General features: G+C 42.1%; 1 protein-coding gene across 6 annotated transcripts in view; it reads right to left on the bottom strand.

The window, feature by feature from the left end:
* The window catches only part of LOC115192050 (CD2-associated protein), a 90,902-nt gene that overhangs the window by 21,378 nt on the left and 48,316 nt on the right, over window positions 1-21,208 (bottom strand). For 5 of the 6 annotated variants that reach the window (XM_029750188.1, XM_029750152.1, XM_029750155.1 and 2 more), the window contains 5 exons: window positions 20,815-20,909; window positions 18,009-18,107; window positions 17,788-17,844; window positions 11,002-11,038; window positions 9,695-9,757 (listed from right to left, as the gene is read on the bottom strand). In XM_029750188.1, coding sequence (XP_029606048.1) covers window positions 9,695-9,757; window positions 11,002-11,038; window positions 17,788-17,844; window positions 18,009-18,107; window positions 20,815-20,909 — 351 coding nt within the window. The remainder of the gene's footprint in view (window positions 1-9,694; window positions 9,758-11,001; window positions 11,039-17,787; window positions 17,845-18,008; window positions 18,108-20,814; window positions 20,910-21,208) is intronic. The other variant, XM_029750164.1, reaches the window with a different exon arrangement.

The raw sequence follows: 21,208 nt of genomic DNA, 5'->3' as shown, positions 1-21,208 counted from the left end.
TAGAGGGACAATAGAGTGCTGAGTACCAGGCAGTTAGCAAGTTTGGTAGGCTACTAATGACCAGCAGCAGCATCAGAGCTTGGAGAAGCTAGTTACCGAGACTAAACGGTCACGTGGAATTTGACTGTGGTCATGACTCGTGACTGCCAGTGTGGCGGTAATACAGTCATCGTAACAGCCCTACCTGGAGCTACAATATATATAAAAATTAAGGGTGCTTTGAGGATAAAACAAAAAGTAAACTTACATACATGAAAGAAACGTATTAATACAAATATTTAGGCTACATTTAGATTTGTCAATTACCAGACACTCTTAAAAAAACTAAATGCATATGCCAAAACTGAAAATGATATCTAAAACATAGCCCAGTACAGGACATTTACATTAAGAGTTAGTTGTACATTACAGTGTATTCAGACCTCTTAACTGTTCCACATTTAGTTACTTTACAGCCTTATTCTAAAACTGATTAAATAAAACATTTTCCTCATCAGTCTCCACACAATACCCCATAATGACAATGTGAAAACAGGTTTTTAGAAATGTAGACAAATAGTAATAAGTTACTTACATAAATATTCAGATACTTTGCTATGAGACTCGAAATTGAGCTGGATCCTGTTTCAATTGATCATCCTTGAGATGTTTCTACAACTTGATTGGAGTCCACCTGTGGTAAATTCAATTGATTTTCTATATAAAGGTCCCACAGTTGACAGTGAATGTCAGAGCAAAAACCAAGCCATGAGGTCGAAGGAAATGTCCATAGTGCTCTGAGAAAAGGATTGTGTAGATGCACAGATCTGGGGAAGGGTCCATAAACATTTCTGCAGCATTGAAGGTTGCCAAGAACACAGTGGCCTCCATCATTTTTAAATGAAAGAAGTTTGGAACCAGCAAGACTCTTCCTAGAGCTGACCGCCTGGCCAAACTGAGCAATAGGGAGAGAAGGGCCTTGGTCAGGGAGGTGACCAAGAACCCGATTGTCACTCTGACAGAACTCCAGAGTTCCTCTGTGGAGATGGGAGAACCTTCCAGAACGGTAACCATCTCTACAGCACTCCACCAATCAGGACTTTATGGCAGGAAGTGGCCAGGAAGACACTCCTCAGTAAAAGACACGACAGCCAGCTTGGAGTTCGCCAAAAGGCACCAAAAGGACTTTCAGACCACGAGAAACAAGATTCTCTGGTCTGATAAAAACAAGATTGAACTCTTTGGCCTGAATGACAAGCGTCACGTATGCAGGAACCCTGGCACCATCACTACGGTGAAGCATGGTGGTGCCAGCATCATGATGTGGGGATGTTTTTCAGCGGCAGTGCCTTGGAGACTAGGTAGGATCGAGGGAAAGAAGAACAGAGCAAAGTACAGAGAGATCCTTAATGAAATCCTGATCCAGAGCGCTCATGATTCACCTTCCAACAGGACAACGACCCTAAGCATACAGCCAAGACAACGCAGGAGTGGCTTTGGGACGAGTCTCTGAATGTCCTTGAGACCCCCCGAAAATAGCTGTGCAGCGATGCTCCCCCTCCAACCTGACAGAGCTTGAAAGGATGTGCATAGAATGGGAGAAACTCCCCAATACAGGTGTGCCAAGCTTGTAGCGTCATACCCAAGAAGACTCTATGCTGTAATCGCTGCCAAAGGTTCTTCAACAAAGTACTGAGTAAAGGGTTTGAATACTTTTGTAAATGTGATATTTAAGTAGTTTTTTGGGGGGTAAAAAAACAAACAATTTAATCCATGTTAGAATAAGGCCGTAACGTAACAAAATGTGGAAAAAGTCAAGGGGTCTAAATACTCTTCTGGGCTCACAAAAGCCATCAGAAGAGAGGCCTTTGAGATGTCTTCACCAGATAGATCCACCGCCCTGGCTGTTCCCCCTCAACCAGTGACTCATTAGTGTCAACTAAATCACTGTATTAACAGCACACTCACAACACACAAACGCTTTGTCCTACATTCAGTCTGACAACTGATAGTAAACAGCACATTCAGCCATTTTACACAATTGAGTGTTCCACTCTGCATTCTCTCTCTCAATCATAGATTAGGCCACATGGAGTTACTTATTTGATGAATAACCTGGAAGAAGAATTTAATTCTAAACGTGAACATCCCAGAGAAGGTTAATTGATGTCAGGAAGCTGATTACCTACCGAGCTGTTTCCTGTTTGGACCCCATGAAGAGTAGCCTCTGGGAATCCTTATGAATAGAAAAAATAATAATTGCTTGGGACATTTGTTTTTAAATGCCAGGTAAATGTTAATGAGCGCATGCAAACATGTACTACTAAGACAGACAACACAGCTAATAAAGTTATGGAAGTATCTCAAAACGCAGTTCACAGCACGCAAAAAAACAAAACATTTGACAGCAGGTATCTTAATACAAGAGGGGATTGTCTCCGCTGCTGTTACCAACAAGCTTGATCTTGCAAGCTAACGTTAGGCACTAAGTTAATGTTAGCAAAACCCAGCTGGAGAGAATTATTTTGGCACATCTTAGATACGCTACATGTATGTGGACACCTGCTCGTCGAACATCTCATTCCAAAATCATGGGCATTAATATAAAGTTGGTCCCCACTTTGCTGCTATAACAGCATCCATTCTTCTGGGAAGGCTTTCCACTAGATGTTGGAACATTGCTGCGGGAACTTCCATTCAGCCACAAGAGCATTATTGAGGTCAGGTACTGATGTTAGGCAATAAGGCCAGGCTCGCAGTCAGCATTCCAATTCATCCCAAATGTGTTAGATGGGGTTGAGGTCAGGGCTCAGTGCACACCAGTCAAGTTCTTCCACACCGAACGACAAACCATTTCTGTATGGACCTCGCTTTGTGCACGGGGGCATTGTCATGCTGAAACAGTAAAGGGCCTTCCCCAAACTGTTGCCACAAAGTTGGAAGCACAGAATGGTCTAGAATGTCATTGTATGCTGCGGTGTCAAGATTTCCTGTTGCTGGAACTAAGGGACCTAGCCCACACCATTAAAAACAGCCCCAAACCATTATTCCTTCTCCACCAAACTTTACAGTTGGCACTATGCATTCGAGCAGGTAGAGTTCCTCTGATATTTCATCAAGTTCCCGACGAACAGTTATTGTGCTGACGTTGCTTCCAGAGCCAGTTTGGAACTCGGTAGTGAGTGTTTTAACCGAGGACAGAAGATTTTTACGCGCTACAGCACTTGGCGGTCCCGTTCTGTGAGATTGTGTGGACTAGCACTTGTTGCTCCAAGACGTTTCCACTTCACAATAACAGCACTTACAGCTGACCGGAGCAGCACTAGCAGGGAAGAAGTTAGACGAGCTTGTCTATGGAGATTACATGGCGGTGTGCTCGATTTAATAGTTGTCAGCAATGGGTGTGGCTGAAATAGCCAATTTCACAAATTTGAAGGGGAGACCACATACTTTTGTATACAGTGCCTTCGGAAAGTATTCAAACCTCTTGACTTGTTCCACATTTTGGTACGTTACAGCCTTATTCAAAAATGTATTAAATCACATTTTTCCCCCCTCATCAAGCTACACACAATGCCCTGTAATGATAAAGCAAAAACAGTTTAAAAAAAATATTTGCAAATGTATTAAAAATACAAAACTAAAATATCACATTTGCACAAGTATTCAGACCCTTAACTCAGTACTTTGTTGAAACACCTTTGGCAGTGACTACAGCACCGAGTCTTCTGGGATATGACGCAACAAGCTTGGCACACCTGTATTTGGGGAGTTTCTCCCATTCTTCTTTGCAGATCCTCTCAAGCTCTGTCAGGTTGGATGGGGAGCGTTGCTGCACAGCTATTTTCAGGTCTCCAGAGATGACAGATCGAGTTGAAGTACAGGCTCTGGCTTGGCCACTCAAGGACATTCAGAGACTTGTCCCGAAGCCACTCCTGCGTTGTCTTGGCTGTTTGCTTAAGGGTTGTTGTCCTGTTGGAAGGTGAACCGTCGCCCCAGTCTGAGGTCTTGAGTACTCTGGAGCAGGTTTTGATCTAGGATCTCTGTACTTTGCTCCGTTCATCTTTGTCTCAATCCTGACTAGTCTCCCAGTCCCTGCCGTTGAAAAACATCTCCACAGCATGATGCTGCCACCACCGTGCTTCACCATAGGGATGTTGCTAGGTTTCCTCCAGACCTGACATTTGGCATTCTGGCCAAATAGTTCAATATTGGTTTCATCAGACCAGAGAATCTTGTTTCTCATGGTCTGAGAGTCTTTAAGGTGCCTTTTGCCAAACTCCAAGCTGGCTGTTATGTGCATTTTACTGAGGAGTGGCTTCTGTCTGGCCACTCTACCATAAAGGCCTGATTGGTGGAGTGTTGCAGAGATGGTTGTCCTTCTGGGAGGTTCTCCCATCTCCACAGAGGAACTCTGGAGCTCTGTCAGAGTGACCATCGGGTTCTTGGTCACCTCCCGATTGCTCAGTTTGGCCGGACGGCCAGCTCTAGGAAGAGTCTTAGTGGTTCCAAACTTCTTCCATTTAAAAATGATGGAGGCCACTGTGTTCTTGGGGACCTGCAACGCGGCAGACATTTTTAGTACCCTTCCCCAGATCTGTGCCTCGACACAATCCTGTCTCGGAGCTCTACGGACAATACCTTTAACCTCATGGCTTGGTTTTTGTTCTGACATGCACTGCCTTTCCAAATCATGTCCAATCAATTGAATTTACCACAGGTGGACTCCAATCAAGTTGTAAAAACATCTCAAGGATGATCAATTGAAACAGGATGCACTTGAGCTCAATTTCGAGTCTCATAGCAAAGGTTCTGAATACATATCTAAATAAGGTATTTCTGTTTAGTTTTTTTAATATACATTGGTAAAAACATATAAAAACCTTTTTTGCACTTTGTCATTATGGGGTATTGTGTGTAGATTGAGAATAAAAAAAACAAAATCAATTTCAGAATAAAGCTGTAACTTAACCTAATGTGGAAAAAGTAAAGAGGTCTGAATACTTTCCGAAGGCACAGTATATAGTGTAGTTAACGTAATAGTTATAAGATGTATAGCTGGCAAACATTAGTAGTGAATTTCATACAAGTGTAATGTGATCATCTCACTTAAGTTGCGCTGCAGGAAACTCAACCCAAGAAGCGCCTGTTTCGCTCGATGTGCTACTTGGTAAAGAAACACACGACTGGCTCAAAACAGCTGTTTTGGGAAACTATTATTGGTAAGATCCATAATTAAAACTAATTTAACAGGCGAAATTATGAAGGCCATCCATTTTACCTAATACCTAATGGACAAGTTGACTGCGGGTATTCATTTAAAATGTACAAATATTAACATTTATTAAAAACAGTATTGACTGTAATGAAAAATCATACAGAGGGTATTTCAAAATACCCCAGGATTCAGTATATCGCCCAACCCTTGTCCGGACCATTACTGTTTTTTATCTCATAATTAATTGCACAAACCTGGTGTCCCAGGTCTGAATCAGCCCCTGATTAGAGGGGAAGACATTTTATTAAAAAGCAGTGGAATTGGCTTTGAGATCCAGTTGTCAATTTGAGGGTTGTGGATTAAGAGATGTCTCAGTGCACTATGCACATATAAATAGGCATATGGTCTTCTGGGCTTACATAATCAGCAAGTAGCACAGCGGTGCAACTTATTGGGGCAGCAGGTAGCCTAGTGGTTAGAGTGTTGGGCCAGTAACCGAAAGGATGCTAGATCAAATCCCCGAGCTGACAAGGTAAAAATCTGTTGTTCTGTCCCTGAACAAGGCATTTAACCCACTGTTCCTAGGCCGTCAATGTAAATAAGAATTTGTTCTTAACTGACTTGCCTAATTAAATGAAGGTTAAATAAAAGGTTAAATAAAAAATTAAATACAAATATTATTAAGCCTGACTGGAGGCTGAGAGACAACAGCAAACAAAAGCAGATAGTTCCAGCACAAATTAATTGATAGCACCTCAATCCCCCTGAGCTATGAAATGTAATTTGATGTGGTTCCTGCCACTCGGGAGATAGAGGGGGAGTTTACTTGTCCATTAAAAGGATGGTAATATTAAATCACGATTGATTGACAATAGAATTACATAAGTGTTGTAGAGTATACAAAAGGACCTGAAAAAGATGTGTACACACGTCCACAACACACAAAAGTAGGTCAGAAGAGAGGCCTATGGGACATCTTCACCAGATAGACTTGGCTGTCAATTAGTGACTCAGCGTCAACTTCATCACCGTTTTAACAGCACACTCACAACACTTTGTCCTACATTCAGTCTGACAACTGACAGTAAATACGCAAATGTCTCTCTCTCTCTCATTGGGCCACGTGGAGATGACTTATATGATTAGTACCCTGGAAGAAGAGTGTTAATTGTAAACAAGAACATCCCAGAAAAAGTATGTTAAGGTCAGGAAGCTGACTGCCTGTTTAGAAAACATGATGCTGAAAAGCAGCACAGGTTTCAAGTAAAATAACATTGTTGTAGAGCAGGGGTATTCAAATCTTGCTGGTGTTCTGTTCTACCTGATAATTAATTGCACACACCTGGTATCCCAGGTCTGAATCAGTCCCTGATTAGAGGGGAAGAAAAAAAGCAGTGGAACTGACTTTGGAGCTCCACGTTTTAATTTGAGGGCTGTCGAGCAACAGTGTCTCAAAGGACAGACAATAGGCTGCAGCTGACGTTGCTCTGAAACCACCAGGAATCCTCACATACAAAGAAACTTTCAGAGAGATACAGTGCCTTTAGAAAGTATTCATCCCCCTTGACTTATTCCACATTTTGTTGTGTTACAACCTGAATTCTAAATGGATAAAAAAATATATATAATCCTCACACCCATCTACACACAATATTCCATAATGACAAAGTGAAAACATATCTATAAATTGTAGCAAATGTATTGATAATGAAATACAGAAACCTAATTTACATAAGAATTCACACCGCTGAATACATGTTAGACTTAGCTGTATGTAATAACACTTAAGATTTTCTGGGCTAACAATGTACGAAATAAACCATTAAAAAAACAAAATGCTGCAAAGTTTCCTAAGGACTAGAAGCGAGGAAGCCCTCTCTGTCGGCGCCATTTTCCATATACAAATATGCAAAGAAAAATGACAGTCCATCATTGCTTTACGACATGAAGGTCAGTCAGTGAGGAAAATTTCAAGAACTTTGGAAGTTTCTTCAAATGCAGTCGCAAAAACCATCAAGTGCTATGATGAAACTGGCTCTCATGAGGACCGCCACAGGAAAGGAAGACCCAGAGTTACCTCTGCTACTGAGGATAAGTTCATTAGAGTTAACTGAACCACAGAATGCAGCCGAAGTAACAGACATCTCAACATCAACTGTTCAGAGGAGACTGAGTGAATCAGGCCTTCATGGTCAAATTGCTGCAAAGAAACTACTACTAAAAGGACACCAATAAGAAGAAGAGACTTACTTGGGCCAAGAAACACGAGCAATGGACATTAGACCGGTGGAAATCTGTCCTTTGGTCTGATGAGTCATGCCATGTCTTTTTGAGATGCAGAGTTGGTGAACAGATGATTTCTGCATGGGTGGTTCCCATCGTGAAGCATGGAGGTGGTGGTGTGATGGTGCTTTGCTGGTGACACTATCAGTGATTTATTTAGAATTCAAGACTCACTTAACCAGCATGGCTACCACAGCATTCTGCAGTGATACGCCATCCCATCTGGTTTGCGCTTAGTGGGACTATAATTTGTTTTCAACAGGACAATGACACAACACACCTCCAGGCTGTGTAAGGTCTATTTGACCAAAAAAGAGAGTGATGGAGTGCTGCATCAGATGACCTGGCCTCCACAATCCCCCGACCCCAACCCAATTGAGATGGTTTGGGATGAGTTGGACTGAAGAATGAAGGAAAAGCAGCCAACAAGTGCTCAGCATATGTGGAAAAGCATTTCAGGTGAAGCTGGTTGAGAGAATGCTAAGAGTGCGCAAAGCTGTCATCAACGCAAAGGGTGGCTACATTGAGCAACATTGTCTAGGAAAAGGTACCAACTCAACAGCACACGGATGTTTCAGAACTGCGGACAGTGGCCGCTATCTGTGTTTGTTATAAAAATAATATTATTTGTATTAGCGTTGCACCATTGTTCTTTTGTAATATAACCATATACAATTTCAGTAGCACGCCTTCGAGCGATTGACTATGCCATCCCCACGGCCTCCACAATGGATTAGTCCACTCAGACAGGTGCGATTCAGACCGGTGTACAGTACACCATGAATTATAATTTTTTGCTACTGCTCGACTAAATAAATCTTGGTCGGCCAACACCCTATCGACCAAACAATCGACCAGTCGACTAAATGGGGTCAGCCCTAATTCAATGTCTGTTTTTTACCCATCTACCAATAGGTGCCGTTCTTTGGAAGGCATTGGAAAACCTCCCTGGTCTTTGTGGTTGAACCTGGGTTTGAAATTCACCGCTCGACCGAGGGACCTTACAGATAATTAATTGAATGTGTGGGGTACAGAGATGAGGTAGTCGTCATGTTAAACACTATTATTGCACAGAGTGAGTCCATACAACTTATGTGACTTGTTAAGCAAATTTGTACTCCTGAACTTATTTAGGTTTGCCATAACAAAGGGGTTGAATACTTAATGACTCAAGACATTTCAGCCTTTCATTTTTTTTTAATTTGTAAAAATATAATTCCACTTTGACATTATGGGGTACTGTGTGTAGGCCAGTGACAAAATCTCAATCATTTTTAAATTCAGGCTGTAACAACAAAATGTGTAAAAAGTCAAATGGTGTGAATTCTTTCTGATGGCACTGTACATAATGTCTCTTACACAATAGGTGGAAGAAATCATAGAATTTCTATAGGATAAATAAAACCATCCATAGTATATGTGAACTGGTAGCCAATCTGATAAATTGTCCAACGATTGTATTAAACTTTAATTGTATAAACCTTTACTTGTTAATAAAAGGAAAGCTGAAGAAACAAGTGTTGTGTTTATCCAGGAGGACACATTTCCCAACATATGAAATAAAAAGATGAGACTGTGCTCCTCTTTTAATACCCTGGGGTATGGTAGGGTATGGCTAGGACTGATGCTACTGCTGCTAAACTCCCACTGATTAAAAAGTCACTGCTGTAGCGAGGGAACCAAGACCAGGTCAAAAGTACATTAGCATAATCACCATCGCCCTTCAAGCTGTTCTACTGTCAAAAAGTGGATCCCTACCGTTATCTGTATGACAAGTGTCTGTCTAGACAGGGTCCAAATGCACAGGCAAATGTTGGCTTTCTCCTTGACACTTGGTACGAACACTTAGTAAATCAAGACCTGCATGTCTATCGGCAAACAGAGCAAACTCTCCTTTGGTGTTACGGATGAGACTGACTCCCCCCCACACATAAACCCAGTTAGGGCCAGGTTGAACTGCAACGCCGCTAAAATAAATATATGTGATATCGGAGAGGATATAATTGGTGGGGTGGGCTCTCATCCGGAGAGCCACATGTCCCTTGGAGCAGACGGGGCTGATTGGGAGGTGGGAGGTGTTGTCTGCAACCTTCTTCACACCAACTCATCTGCTGGGGCACAAGTGCTGCACCCAGGGGGGAGAGGGGAGAGGTTTCTCACCCCTTAATGGGAAAGGGCAGATAGGTGGAAGGGAGGGAAGAGGGCGACCCTTACCTCTTTCCTCAGGATGGGGATGCTGGGGCTTCTTGTCGGCGCTCGGGACCTCGGGTTTTCGAGCTGAAAAGCGAAGCATGTTTCCGTTGTTTAGTAACGTCCTCCTCTCTTTACCGTCGATCTATGAGTCTATGAGGACAGCCACTCGAACACAGAGCAAACTGAACAGATATTCTGCAGACAGGCAGGAGGATGTGGAGACACAAAAGTGTTTCCTGTGCCGACTAAAGGGAGAGTACAGAAATCTTTGCAGTGCTTTTTGCAAGCGCCTGTAACTTCAGATGTGGGTGTGCTAGATATGAGCCTTTCGTTCAATCAGTCTTAGCACCCCTCTCGGAAACAACAACCTCAGAAGAGAAAACATTTTTTCCAATCAAGACAGATATCTAGGTGAATGCCGGTGCTATGTAGAACAGCCAAGTACCTTCGTCAATTCGGAAAGTAATTCAAATCTAAATACAAATGTGAGCACTTAGAATGAATGGGCCTAGTCATTAATCCTACACCTTGAGGGCATTAGGGAAGTCTCCATGCCTCCAGAGATCTAGATCTATGGCATAGTTAAAACCCATTATACCGGAGGTCTTGTATCTCCTCTAACAGCTGCAGGGATGAAAGCCCTAGGAGTCTGCTATGTGAGACTACATTGTGCTATCAGACAGGAGTCAAAGGATCCTAAATACCAACATGCATCACGTCTCGGTCGGCCTTGGCAGTTCGGCTTAGATCTGGACTGAGTTTACTACTTGGTAGTAAACAAAGTTGGGAAAGTCTTAGATGTTGGTTTCTTTGCCCTGAATCTTGAACCCCTTGGGGTCGTAGCGCAACACAGTCATCATCTCAACTCAAGGCATTCTTAATAACGTACCAATTTAGGCATCCTCTCGGGAGATTTACAGCAATTGCCACTTATGAAAATCTTTGAGTGGCGTTTAAATCTATAAAGCATCCCCTAACCAAGCATTCAGAACTGGAGATGACAATTATCTGGTGGATTTTTCACCTTGTCGGCTGAGGGATTCGAGCAAGTGACCTTCGGTTACTGGCCTAACACTCTAACCGCTAGGCTACCTGCCGCCCATGATATTAGGTGACAGGATGTGCTAATGGACACAGGCAGAGGTACACGTTTATGTTTGTTTGCCCATATTGTTTGCTACTGTACTAGAAAAGACTCACATGGGGATGTTTTGAAGATAAGTCGCCCGCTGCCTGCCTCTCCGTTAACTGATAGTGATCTACTACTACACATGCTCATCTACAGGAGATTGATGATGGTCACATGTTCCTTATGAAACAGGCCTTACCTATGCTTTTTGATGGTGGCGGCGGCTTCTTGAGTCTCTGAAAAACACAAAGTGGGTCAATGTGACAAAGAGGACTTGTCATTCATCTACAGTAGCCCTCAGTTTAAACATCAGACTCCCAGCAGACACACCATGATGGCCAACAAGTACAGAGAGAAAGAGCACTTTCTTGCCCCACTGAATTAGGTTCATTCAGGGAATATGTTAATAAGTACAGTACTTAATAAGGTAACAAGTCAAGCCTTTTTCCGAAAGAAACGCAACCCAGAATACCTTGTTACGGGTCAACAAGGCTGATGAAAAACAACCCAGAACGAATTTGAATTGGCCACACCTCAAGGGACGCAGAATTTGAATTACATTTGAATTGAAGGAAGAAGAAATTAATTCAAACCAATTCAACTAAGACATGAAATATGAGTCTCATTCATTTGACTAATCATTTATCAAAAGGATATACCACTTATTAATGTAAAGAATACACATAAAAATTAGTTTGATTAGAACTCAGATGTCAAACCAGCAGTATTTTTGCTGCATCACGGCCTGGTATGGCAACAGCTCCACCCTCAACCGGAAGGCTCTATTATCTATCCAGTTGCCTAGTCACTTTACCCCTACTATATGCACATCGCTACTTCAGTTACCTTGTACCCCTGCACATCAACTTGGTACTGGTACACCCTGTATATAGCCATTTTTTACTCGTTATTCACTGTGTATTTTTCTCCTTGTGTCAAAATCACCCCCTTCCCTTTGTACGTTCACACGCGCTTCCGCCATATGCACAAGTGTCCCAAAGCTGAGGGAGTGAAATGGTGAAGGGGCTAATTAATCCCTTCGATAACAACTTAGACCGAGTCAGCTACACTGCCGGCTTCAGAGCGAAGTGGTATCCCATAACACACTGCATCATTTTTAAGTTCGCGCAATTTCACACAAAATAGTCATCCCTAATTATGAGTCACCTGTATTTGTATGTGTCGGATTTCAAGGCTTGATACATGTAACATATGAAATACCTCCCAAATATTTGTTTAACTGTTACTGGGGGTTTATATCTACAGGGGGAATTTTCTCATTTGAAGGTCATGCTTGTTTTATAATTTAAAAGTGCAACATGAATTGCATTATTCAAGTCATGAGTGTGTCCTGAAATTGATTGGTTTATTTGATCCCTTGCCACTCTTGAAGTCACCGTCTGAGTTTCATCAGCAACATGTGACAACGGAGCGCCCTCCAAGCAAGTTGGTAGGGGTGAGGGGGTGGTTTGTGAACACCGAAAGACAGTAGGCCTAGGGTTAATTGTTTGTTCAAGGGGACACAATGTTTTCATGTTTTTTTTAAGTGCACAACTAAATTCAATTATTTTGGGGCAATTGCTCAGATGAATTTCACATTTAACAAAGAAGGCAGGGTCTGTTCAACAATTGTTTGTTGCTCCAGAGAATGACAACCCTTTGCTGTAATCTTTACAACAATGTTTGGATGCTTTGGTCTTCATCAGTTTCTTTACATTCTTCCCAATTCATGGTATTATTTCTGCCTGACTTCTGTGATACATTTGAACATGCTTAGACTTTATTCTTACCTGATATCTTTCCAATTTAAACCGTATATCAATATCAACACAGGGCTTCCTTACTGTAAAGTCATGTGCCAGAGATGCAGATGTCACGACAGCTGTTCCAGGGAGCCAGCCTGAGCAATGCATTGGGCCGAATCACTGATCTACAAATCACCTTGCACCTTAGATAGAAAGATTAAGGAATCTGCACAGCGCCTTGCTCAGGCCCATCAGTGTGTCAGAGACTAGAGGGCTGAGGAAGAGTGATGCCAGGCATCTAATGCGGAGGCCAGAGCATGAGTCAGAAGAGAAGCACATGCTCCAAATGAACACAACAAGCAATTATGCTCAGTTTCCATGAATAACTTACACTGATCTTAATCTTGCTCATCTTAAAATGTGCTTTAATGTTTGTCCTATGGAATTCCATTAAGTCGTTAATAGATGATGCCAAGCAGTAAGACACCGCAGTAACACTGACAGCTTCTAGGCAATAAGTGTGCGCTTTATATTCATAGCCCAGATTCAATACATTTGTAAGTCTTTCCACAAGCCCAATGAGATCATTCTATTATAGTGTGACGACAACTTCCATGGCAACTTTCCATGTTAAGGCTATACCTGAGAATGAATTGTAGACCAACGTTGGTAGTCAAGAGGGAACTAGCAATCTTTATCAACAGCATCAGTGGGACACCTATGAGTGGTGGATTAGGAGGTTTAAAGCTCCGTCTTTCTCTTGTAAGTAAATGTCATGCAGTGATAATAGGATGGATACAGCCACAGGCCACTGCAACATTTCAGATTGATAATGCTCCTTGCCAGCACCACAAAAGATGCATACCGGAATATGTATGCTGTAACAATCCACACTGGGAGTTTATACCATACTGGCAAAAACTATTTAGAAATAGAGAGAGATGGAGAGAAAGAAAACAAGAATGAAAACAGAGGAAGAGAGAGAGAGCGAAAGAGACTGACCTGGTAACCTCTTAATGGAGATCTGTTTATGGCTGCCCTCTACTGAGCATCTATCAAACTGAGAACATACCCTTCCCATCCCTCCCTCTCATGAACATTTGACCAGCGTGTGTTTCTCAACCATCACATGAGCCAGTGCTCATCACATTCCCTCTGCCTAGGCCAGGGCCTTAAATAAAGGGCAACATTGAGCTCATTTATGGAGTAAAAACTCTAACGCTCTGGGCCAGAAGACTGTGCTCCACCACTGCTTCACCCATTGACCTACATGTGGAGGGACAGAGCAGCGTGTTCTCTCCACAGGGCCGTGACACGACACAACAACAGCCACTGTGTGGGCCGATGAGGCAACAACGGCCAGGACTCTTTGCCATGGCGATGGAACTAGTTCAAGTACCAGGAACTTTAATTATGATTAAAAGGATTCTCCGAAATTCAACTTTAACAAATGACTATTTAGCTGGAGGATAATTTTTGACCAGAAGGAATTGATATGGTACACTTCTCTTTGAACAGAACAGCTGTGAGCAATGTTCCCTCTAAGCTGTGCGCATGCTCGGGCGCAGCTTCCCCAGGACTGCCGCGCAGATAAAATACCAGCCCGCAAAGAGATGCACGAGATTGAACTACCCTCAACTTTAGTAGTTTGCCCTGTTAGTTTACATAATCAACGTGTCCCTCTAAAGTGGGAATTGTGATCAAATCAACATATTGTCCACCTTTCAATGCAACATACTGAAACAAATCTAACAAGACTATGTGATTTTGATGTAGGCAGAGCGCATCATCTGAGGATTCTATTGACAGCACAACGCATGTAGCCACGTGTGCACATTTATTCATTTTCTTTGCTGGTTAATATCCCAGATTGCTTCCTACAACAGCACAAAACGTGTATATTTCTAGCCATCCTTGAAAATCGAGTCAGAGCTTTTTAATGTCTTAAAGGGGCAGTGTTGTATTTTGAGACAGGCTTGAATAAGCTAAGACACCAATAGGCAGAGGGTAGCAGCCATACATTGTCTGATTCGCTATAATAATAGCGTGGGGATAATAATTCATTTTATTTTGTAAAATCTGATTGAACGTAGGCTACATTGAACAACACACATTGGTTACTACTGTAGGCTGTATCATAGAAACGTTATTAGATGCATTTTCTCCATTGTTTTTGATGGTATGCCATTCTGGTAGACCTATATCAGGAATGCAGGCCCGCCCCAAAAAAACATATTTTTGGGGGAACTCAGTTGGAGTCTCAACTTCCTGTTGAGAGTTAGAATAGTAGAATATACAATGTGCAATTTAGACATTTGGTTGTGCATCAGCAGTTTTTCTCTCTCAATTAGCCATGTCAACTAAACGTTTTTTGGTAAATTAGTCTAGCTATCTAAACTGGTAGTAATAATGGTTGAACTACCGACCGGGGGCCCCCAATGATTTTGTTAGGCCGTCTCACTCCGAAAACATATTAAAAACTGCAAATATTTTTTCCCCACCCTATGACAGAATGTGTAGAGTTGCAGGAAATTACCTGTAAAACTGAAGAAAAAAAATGCTCCACCCCATGGCAAAATTATTAGAAATGCAGGAAATTAGTTATAAAATGGCTAAATCTTTTACATCAAACTTGCTTTAAAACTGCAATGTTTTCTCTATGCCCCATGGCAAAATGTGTAGAGGGGGGCCGCTAAAATGTTTTGCTTGCAAGGTGCGGGGGACCCCTCAACAAAATGTAACTTAGGACCCCCAAAAGGCTAGGTCGCTGACTGCATGTGTGGGTATGGCTATGGGTACGCAGACCCGCAAGCCACTGTGGCCCCTCATGTTAAGTTCAGTTTTTCTGTGGCCCACACCCCTATCAACAAGCAGCATATCACCCTGCATCCCACTGCTGGCTTGCTTCTGAAGCTAAGCAGGGTTGGTCTTGGTTGGTCCCTGGATAGGAGACCAGATGCTGCTGGAAGTGGTGTTGGAAGGCCAGTAGGAGGCACCCTTTCCTCTGGTCTAAAAAAAATATATATCCCAGGACAGTGATTGGGGACATTGCCCTGTGTAGGGTTCCGTCTTTCGGATGGGACGTTATATGGGTGTCCCGACTCTCTGTGGTCACTAAAGATCCCATGGCACTTATCGTAACCCCGGTGTCCTGGCTAAATTCCCAATTTGGCCTTCATACCATCACGGTCACCTAATCCTCCCCAGCTTACAATTGGCTCATTCATCCCCCTTTCTCTCCCCTGTAAGTATTCCCCAGGTCGTTGCTGTAAATGAGAATGTGTTCACAGTCAACTTACTTGGTAAAATAAAAAAGTTATTTTTTGAAGGAACATTTGCTGTGAGGGGTCTTAGCTAGAGACAAGATTATAACTGTGAGAGCTCAGTAACTACAGTTGAAGTCGGACGTTTACATACACTTAGGTTGGAGTCATTAAAACTTGTTTTTCAACCACCACAAATTTCTTGTTAACAAACTATAGTTTAGGCAAGTCGGTTAGGACATCTACTTTGTGCATGACACAAGTAATTTTTCCGACAATTGTTTACAGAGATTATTTCACTTATAATTCACTATATCACAATTCCAGTGGGTCAGAAGTTTACATACACTAAGTTGACTGTGCCTTTAAACAGCTTGGAAAATTCCAGAAAATGATGTAATGGCTTTAGAAGCTTCTGATAGGCTAATTGACATAATTTGAGTCAATTGAAGGTGTACCTGTGGATGTATTTCAAGGTCTACCTTCAAACTCAGTGCCTCTTTGCTTGACATCATGGGAAAATCAAAAGAAATCAGCCAAGACCTCAGAAAAAAATGGTAGACCTCCACAACTCTGGTTCCTCCCTAGGAGCAATTTCCAAATGCCTGAAGGTACCATGTTCATCTGTACAAACAATAATGCGCAAGTATAAACACCATGGGACCTCACAGCCGTCATACCGTTCAGGAAGGAGACGCGTTCTGTCTCCTAGAGATGAACGTACTTTGGTGCGTAAAGTTCAAATCAATCCCAGAACAACAGCATAGGACCTTGTGAAGATGCTGGAGGAAACCGGTACAAAAGTATTGATATCCAAAGTAAAACGAGTCCTATATCGACATAACCTGAAAGGCCGCCGAGCAAGGAAGAAGCCACTGTTCCAAAACCGCTATAAAAAATCCAGACTATGGTTTGCAACTGCACATGGGGACAAAGATCGTACTTTTTGGAGAAATGTCCTCTGGTCTGATGAAACAAAAATATAACTGTTTGGCCATAATGACCATCGTTATGTTTGGAGGAAAAAGGGGGAGGCCTTCAAGCCGAAGAACACCATCCCAACCATGAAGCACGGGGGTGGCAGCATCATGTTGTGGGGGTGCTTTGCTGCAGGAGGGACTGCTGCACTTCACAAAATAGATGGCATCATGAAGAGGAAAATTATGTGGACATATTGAAGCAACATCTCAAGACATCAGTCAGGAAGTTAAAGCTTGGTCGCAAATGGGTCTTCCAAATGGACAATGACCCCAAGCATATTTCCAAAGTTGTGACAAAATGGCTTAAGGACAACAAAGTCAAGCTATTGGAGTGGCCATCACAAAGCCCTGACCTCAATCCTATAGAACGTTTGTGGGCAGAACTGAAAAAGTGTGTGTTAGCAAGGAGGCCTACAAACCTGACTCAGTTACACCAGCTCTATCAGGAGGAATGGGCCAAAATTCACCCAACTTAGTGTGGGAATCTTGTGGAAGGCTACGCAAAACGTTTGACCCAGGTTAAACAATTTAAAGGCAATGCTACCAAATACTAACTGAGTGTATGTAAACTTCTGACCCACTGGGAATGTGATGAAAGAAATAAAAGTTCTCTACTATTATTATGACATTTCACATTATTAAAATAAAGTGGTGATCTCAACTGACCTACGACAGGGAATTTTTACTAGGATTAAATGTCAGGAATTGTGAAAAACTGAGTTTAAATGTATTTGGCTAAGGTGTAGGTAAACTTCCGACTTCAACTGTATTATGTATGAATATTTAGAGAAAGCATAAGTTTCAGTCTAAAGTGAGTGATGACTTACAGAGCCCCTTGACAAAGACCACACATTATGGTAGATCCAATATCAGCAGAATATTCCCCAGGATACCACTCTCATCATAACTGTGTTTTATATCAATGGAAGAGGCCCATATGAATTCTGTGAACATACACCATGTACTCTAACACAAGCATGTGGACAGCCCAGCGTACCTCTTCTGCTTCCTGCTTGGGAGACAGTTTGACTGATCCTCTTGATGTGGGAGCTGGCTGCAACATGAAGACAGTTTTTAATAAAAAAATGTATCATGTTTTTATAACTAAACATGTATGATCATAAGACAAATGACTGACTTCACACAAAGGCTACTAGAGGACAAAAGGCAACTAGGGAACACATATGGGTTCTGGCGTTACTACCACTTTTATCTTACCTCTTTGTCTTCATCTGACATAACAGCCACAAAGTTGTCAGGAAAGACGCCCTCTTTCCCTCCGATCTCCCCTCTCCACCACCCCGGCTCCCCCGTGTCCTGAAACATAACAATAACTTTATTGTTGAAGCACTTTTCAAACATTATGATGAAAAGGCTAAGATAAAAACACAGAACATCATAATACAGACAGTTGGGAGACGGGAGTCTGAGAAACATTCTAAATGTCTGCATCTGGCCATTTTGTAATCAAAAGAAATTCTCCATCTCCTCTGAATAAACAATGATTATTTTCATTCAATATAAATCAGCCTCACTTCGTGTTAGACGCAGCGTTCACAAATGCAGCTTTTACTGTGAATGCAGTCTCCGCGAACGAAGAAACATTGCCTTTAGATTTCAAATCAAGTTGAATGCAGCCCTTGAACATCAATCTGCTAAATGGACACTAGATGGCGCTTCCACATCTTGATTTATCCGCAGCGAAACATGATCTTTCATAATGTGTCTGCCTTAAATAACAAACCATGATCCGAGAGACACATCTCTTAATGGTAACTCAACCTCTCCAGACGGACTAGCACTATGTCTTGACTGCGTTCCCATTCAGGGCATTAATGCTTTTCTTCAGGGTGTGAAATTCAAGTCCCCAGTCTCTGGCCAACATCAAGGGAAGCTAACTGCCATAGATCACCTACTTGCTATGACGACAGCTTCCTCTCATCATACTGCTTCCAAAACATAGCAGGGTGCTCGTTGGTGATCAGCGTTGTGTTTAGAGGGCTTTTTGAAATGGAGAGGTACTATCTGAACTGGTCCAATAAGAGGATAACCCATTTTCTTTTTCTAAATGTCGTCGTGCCGACAAACTACCCAGGTCTATCTAAATCCCAATACAAAGCATTAGGACTAAATACTCAAATCTGTCCCTGGGGTCCTGGTCCAGTCCTTGCTCACAACATTCACCTAGGTCACTAGGGAAGAATAGACAGGCAGGGTTGGAGAGTGTGCAGTAAGATGGATGACTATACCTGGGTCTAGTCTGGGGGTGAAATTAACACACTGAGGACCACGGTCTGTGAAGGACCATGTTGACCAGGACCAAATAGATAATGCCCGGTGTTAATATGTGGCACATTTGCCAGGCTTAACCTGTTACATCTAGGGGGCAGTATTTTCACGGCTGGATAAAAAACGTACCCGATTTAATCTGATTATTAGTCCTGCCCAGAAACTGGAATATGCATATAATTATTAGCTTTGGAGAGAAAACACTCCAAAGTTTCTGAAACTGTTTGAATGGTGTCTGTGAGTATAACAGAACTCCTATGGCAGGCAAAAACCTGAGATGCTTCTGTTCAGGAAGTACCCTGTCTGAACATTTCTTGCCCTTCTTGATTCTCTCTATCGTTTACAAAGGATCTCTGCTCTTACGTGACACTTGTCACGTCAACAATGGAGTCTCACAGCCCGGGAAAAACAGGAATGATGTCATTCAAAGCCCTGGCTGAAGCACACGAGAGCAAAAGCTGAGTGGTCAGTCAATGGACTAAGCCTTAGGCGCGTGACACGCCCCGCCCCCGGCTTTTGGTTTTTTCCTCAGTTTACAGACAGGCAGATTCCCGGTCGGAATATTATCGCTTCTCTACGAGATAAATTGCATAAATATTGGTTTTAAACAGCGGTTGACATGCTTCGAAGTACGGTAATGGAATATTTCGAAATTTTGTGTCATATTTTGCGTCATGCTCGTGGCCGAGATTTAGCGTTGGGATAGTGTCTAGAACGCACGAACAAAACGTCGCTGTTTGGATATAACGATGGATTATTTGGGACCAAACCTACATTTGTTATTGAAGTAGAAGTCCTGGCAGTGTATTCTGATGAAGAACAAGCAAGGTAAGAACATTTTTCTTATAGGAAATGTGATTTTGGTGAAGGCTACACTGGGTGGGTGTCTAAATAGCTAGCCCTGTAACGCCGGGCTATGTACTTACATTATTGCAAAATGTGCTTCATCCGAAAAGCTATTTTAAAATCGGACATATCGAGTGCATAGAGGAGTTCTGTATCTATAATTCTTAAAATAATTGTTATGCTTTTTGTGAACGTTTATCGTGAGTAATTTAGTAAAATCACCGGAAGTGTTCGGTGGGAATGCTAGTTCTGAACGTCACATGCTAATGTAAAAAGCTGGTTTTTGATATAAATATGAACTTGATTGAACAGACATGCATGTATTGTATAACACAATGTCCTAGGTGTGTCATCTGATGAAGATCATCAAAGGTTAGTGCTGCATTTAGATATGGTTTGGGTTTATGTGACATGATATGCTAGCTTGAAAAATGGCTGTGTGATTATTCCTGGCTGGGTACTCTGCTGACATAATCTAATGTTTTGCTTTCGCTGTAAAGCCTTTTTGAAATCGGACAGTTTGGTTAGATAAAGGAGAGTCTTGTCTTTAAATAGCTGTAACATAGTCATATGTTTGAAAAGTGTAAGTTTTCGGATTTAGAGGAGTTTGAATTTCGCGCCCCGCCCATCATTGGATATTGGAGCAGACGTTCCGCTAGCGGAACGTGTAGATGTAAGAAGTTAAAGTGTAGACACAGGGCAGGAAATATAGATCCTCTATCTAGTTACCTCTCTCCCTTACAAGAAAGACAGTCATGTAGTCTGTTTGAAAACTTTTTTGACTAGCAAATGGAGACTGTTGAAATAGTAGCAGTAGTAGATTTAAGCTTCTCCACTGAGTATAGGCTAGGGCCACACGCTTGTTGCTGGTCAGTGTGCCTTTACTTACCTTACTCAATATCTGTATGACGTCACCATCTTGCAGTGTCAGCTCGTCTTCGTTTGTGGACTCAAAAGCAAAGGTGGCCTTGCAGTATTCTTTTACTGGGGAAGGATGAACAACACTCTGCATTTCTCAAGAAGTCATTGACAAACAAACCACACACACATGAACACGTGTCAAGTAATGGATGTGATACGTTTATTCCTACTGATACCATTCCCATTGGCTAATCCTAACCCTGCAATTGGCTTTAAAAAGTTGAACACTTAGCTAGGTAGCAACGGTGTGATTGTAGTTACACATTCCCTCACAATAAAACAGTATATACCCTGTGAACCTACCCTCAATGTAAGAACAACATGTAAGAATCCCAATAAAACACTATACATGTTGTGTTATG

The sequence above is a fragment of the Salmo trutta genome, chromosome 1, assembly GCF_901001165.1.
Source record: "Salmo trutta chromosome 1, fSalTru1.1, whole genome shotgun sequence".
NCBI classification, from domain to species: domain Eukaryota; kingdom Metazoa; phylum Chordata; class Actinopteri; order Salmoniformes; family Salmonidae; genus Salmo; species Salmo trutta.
The sequence above is the reverse complement of the archived record's forward strand: the minus strand, read 5'-3'. Positions and strand labels throughout refer to the sequence as shown.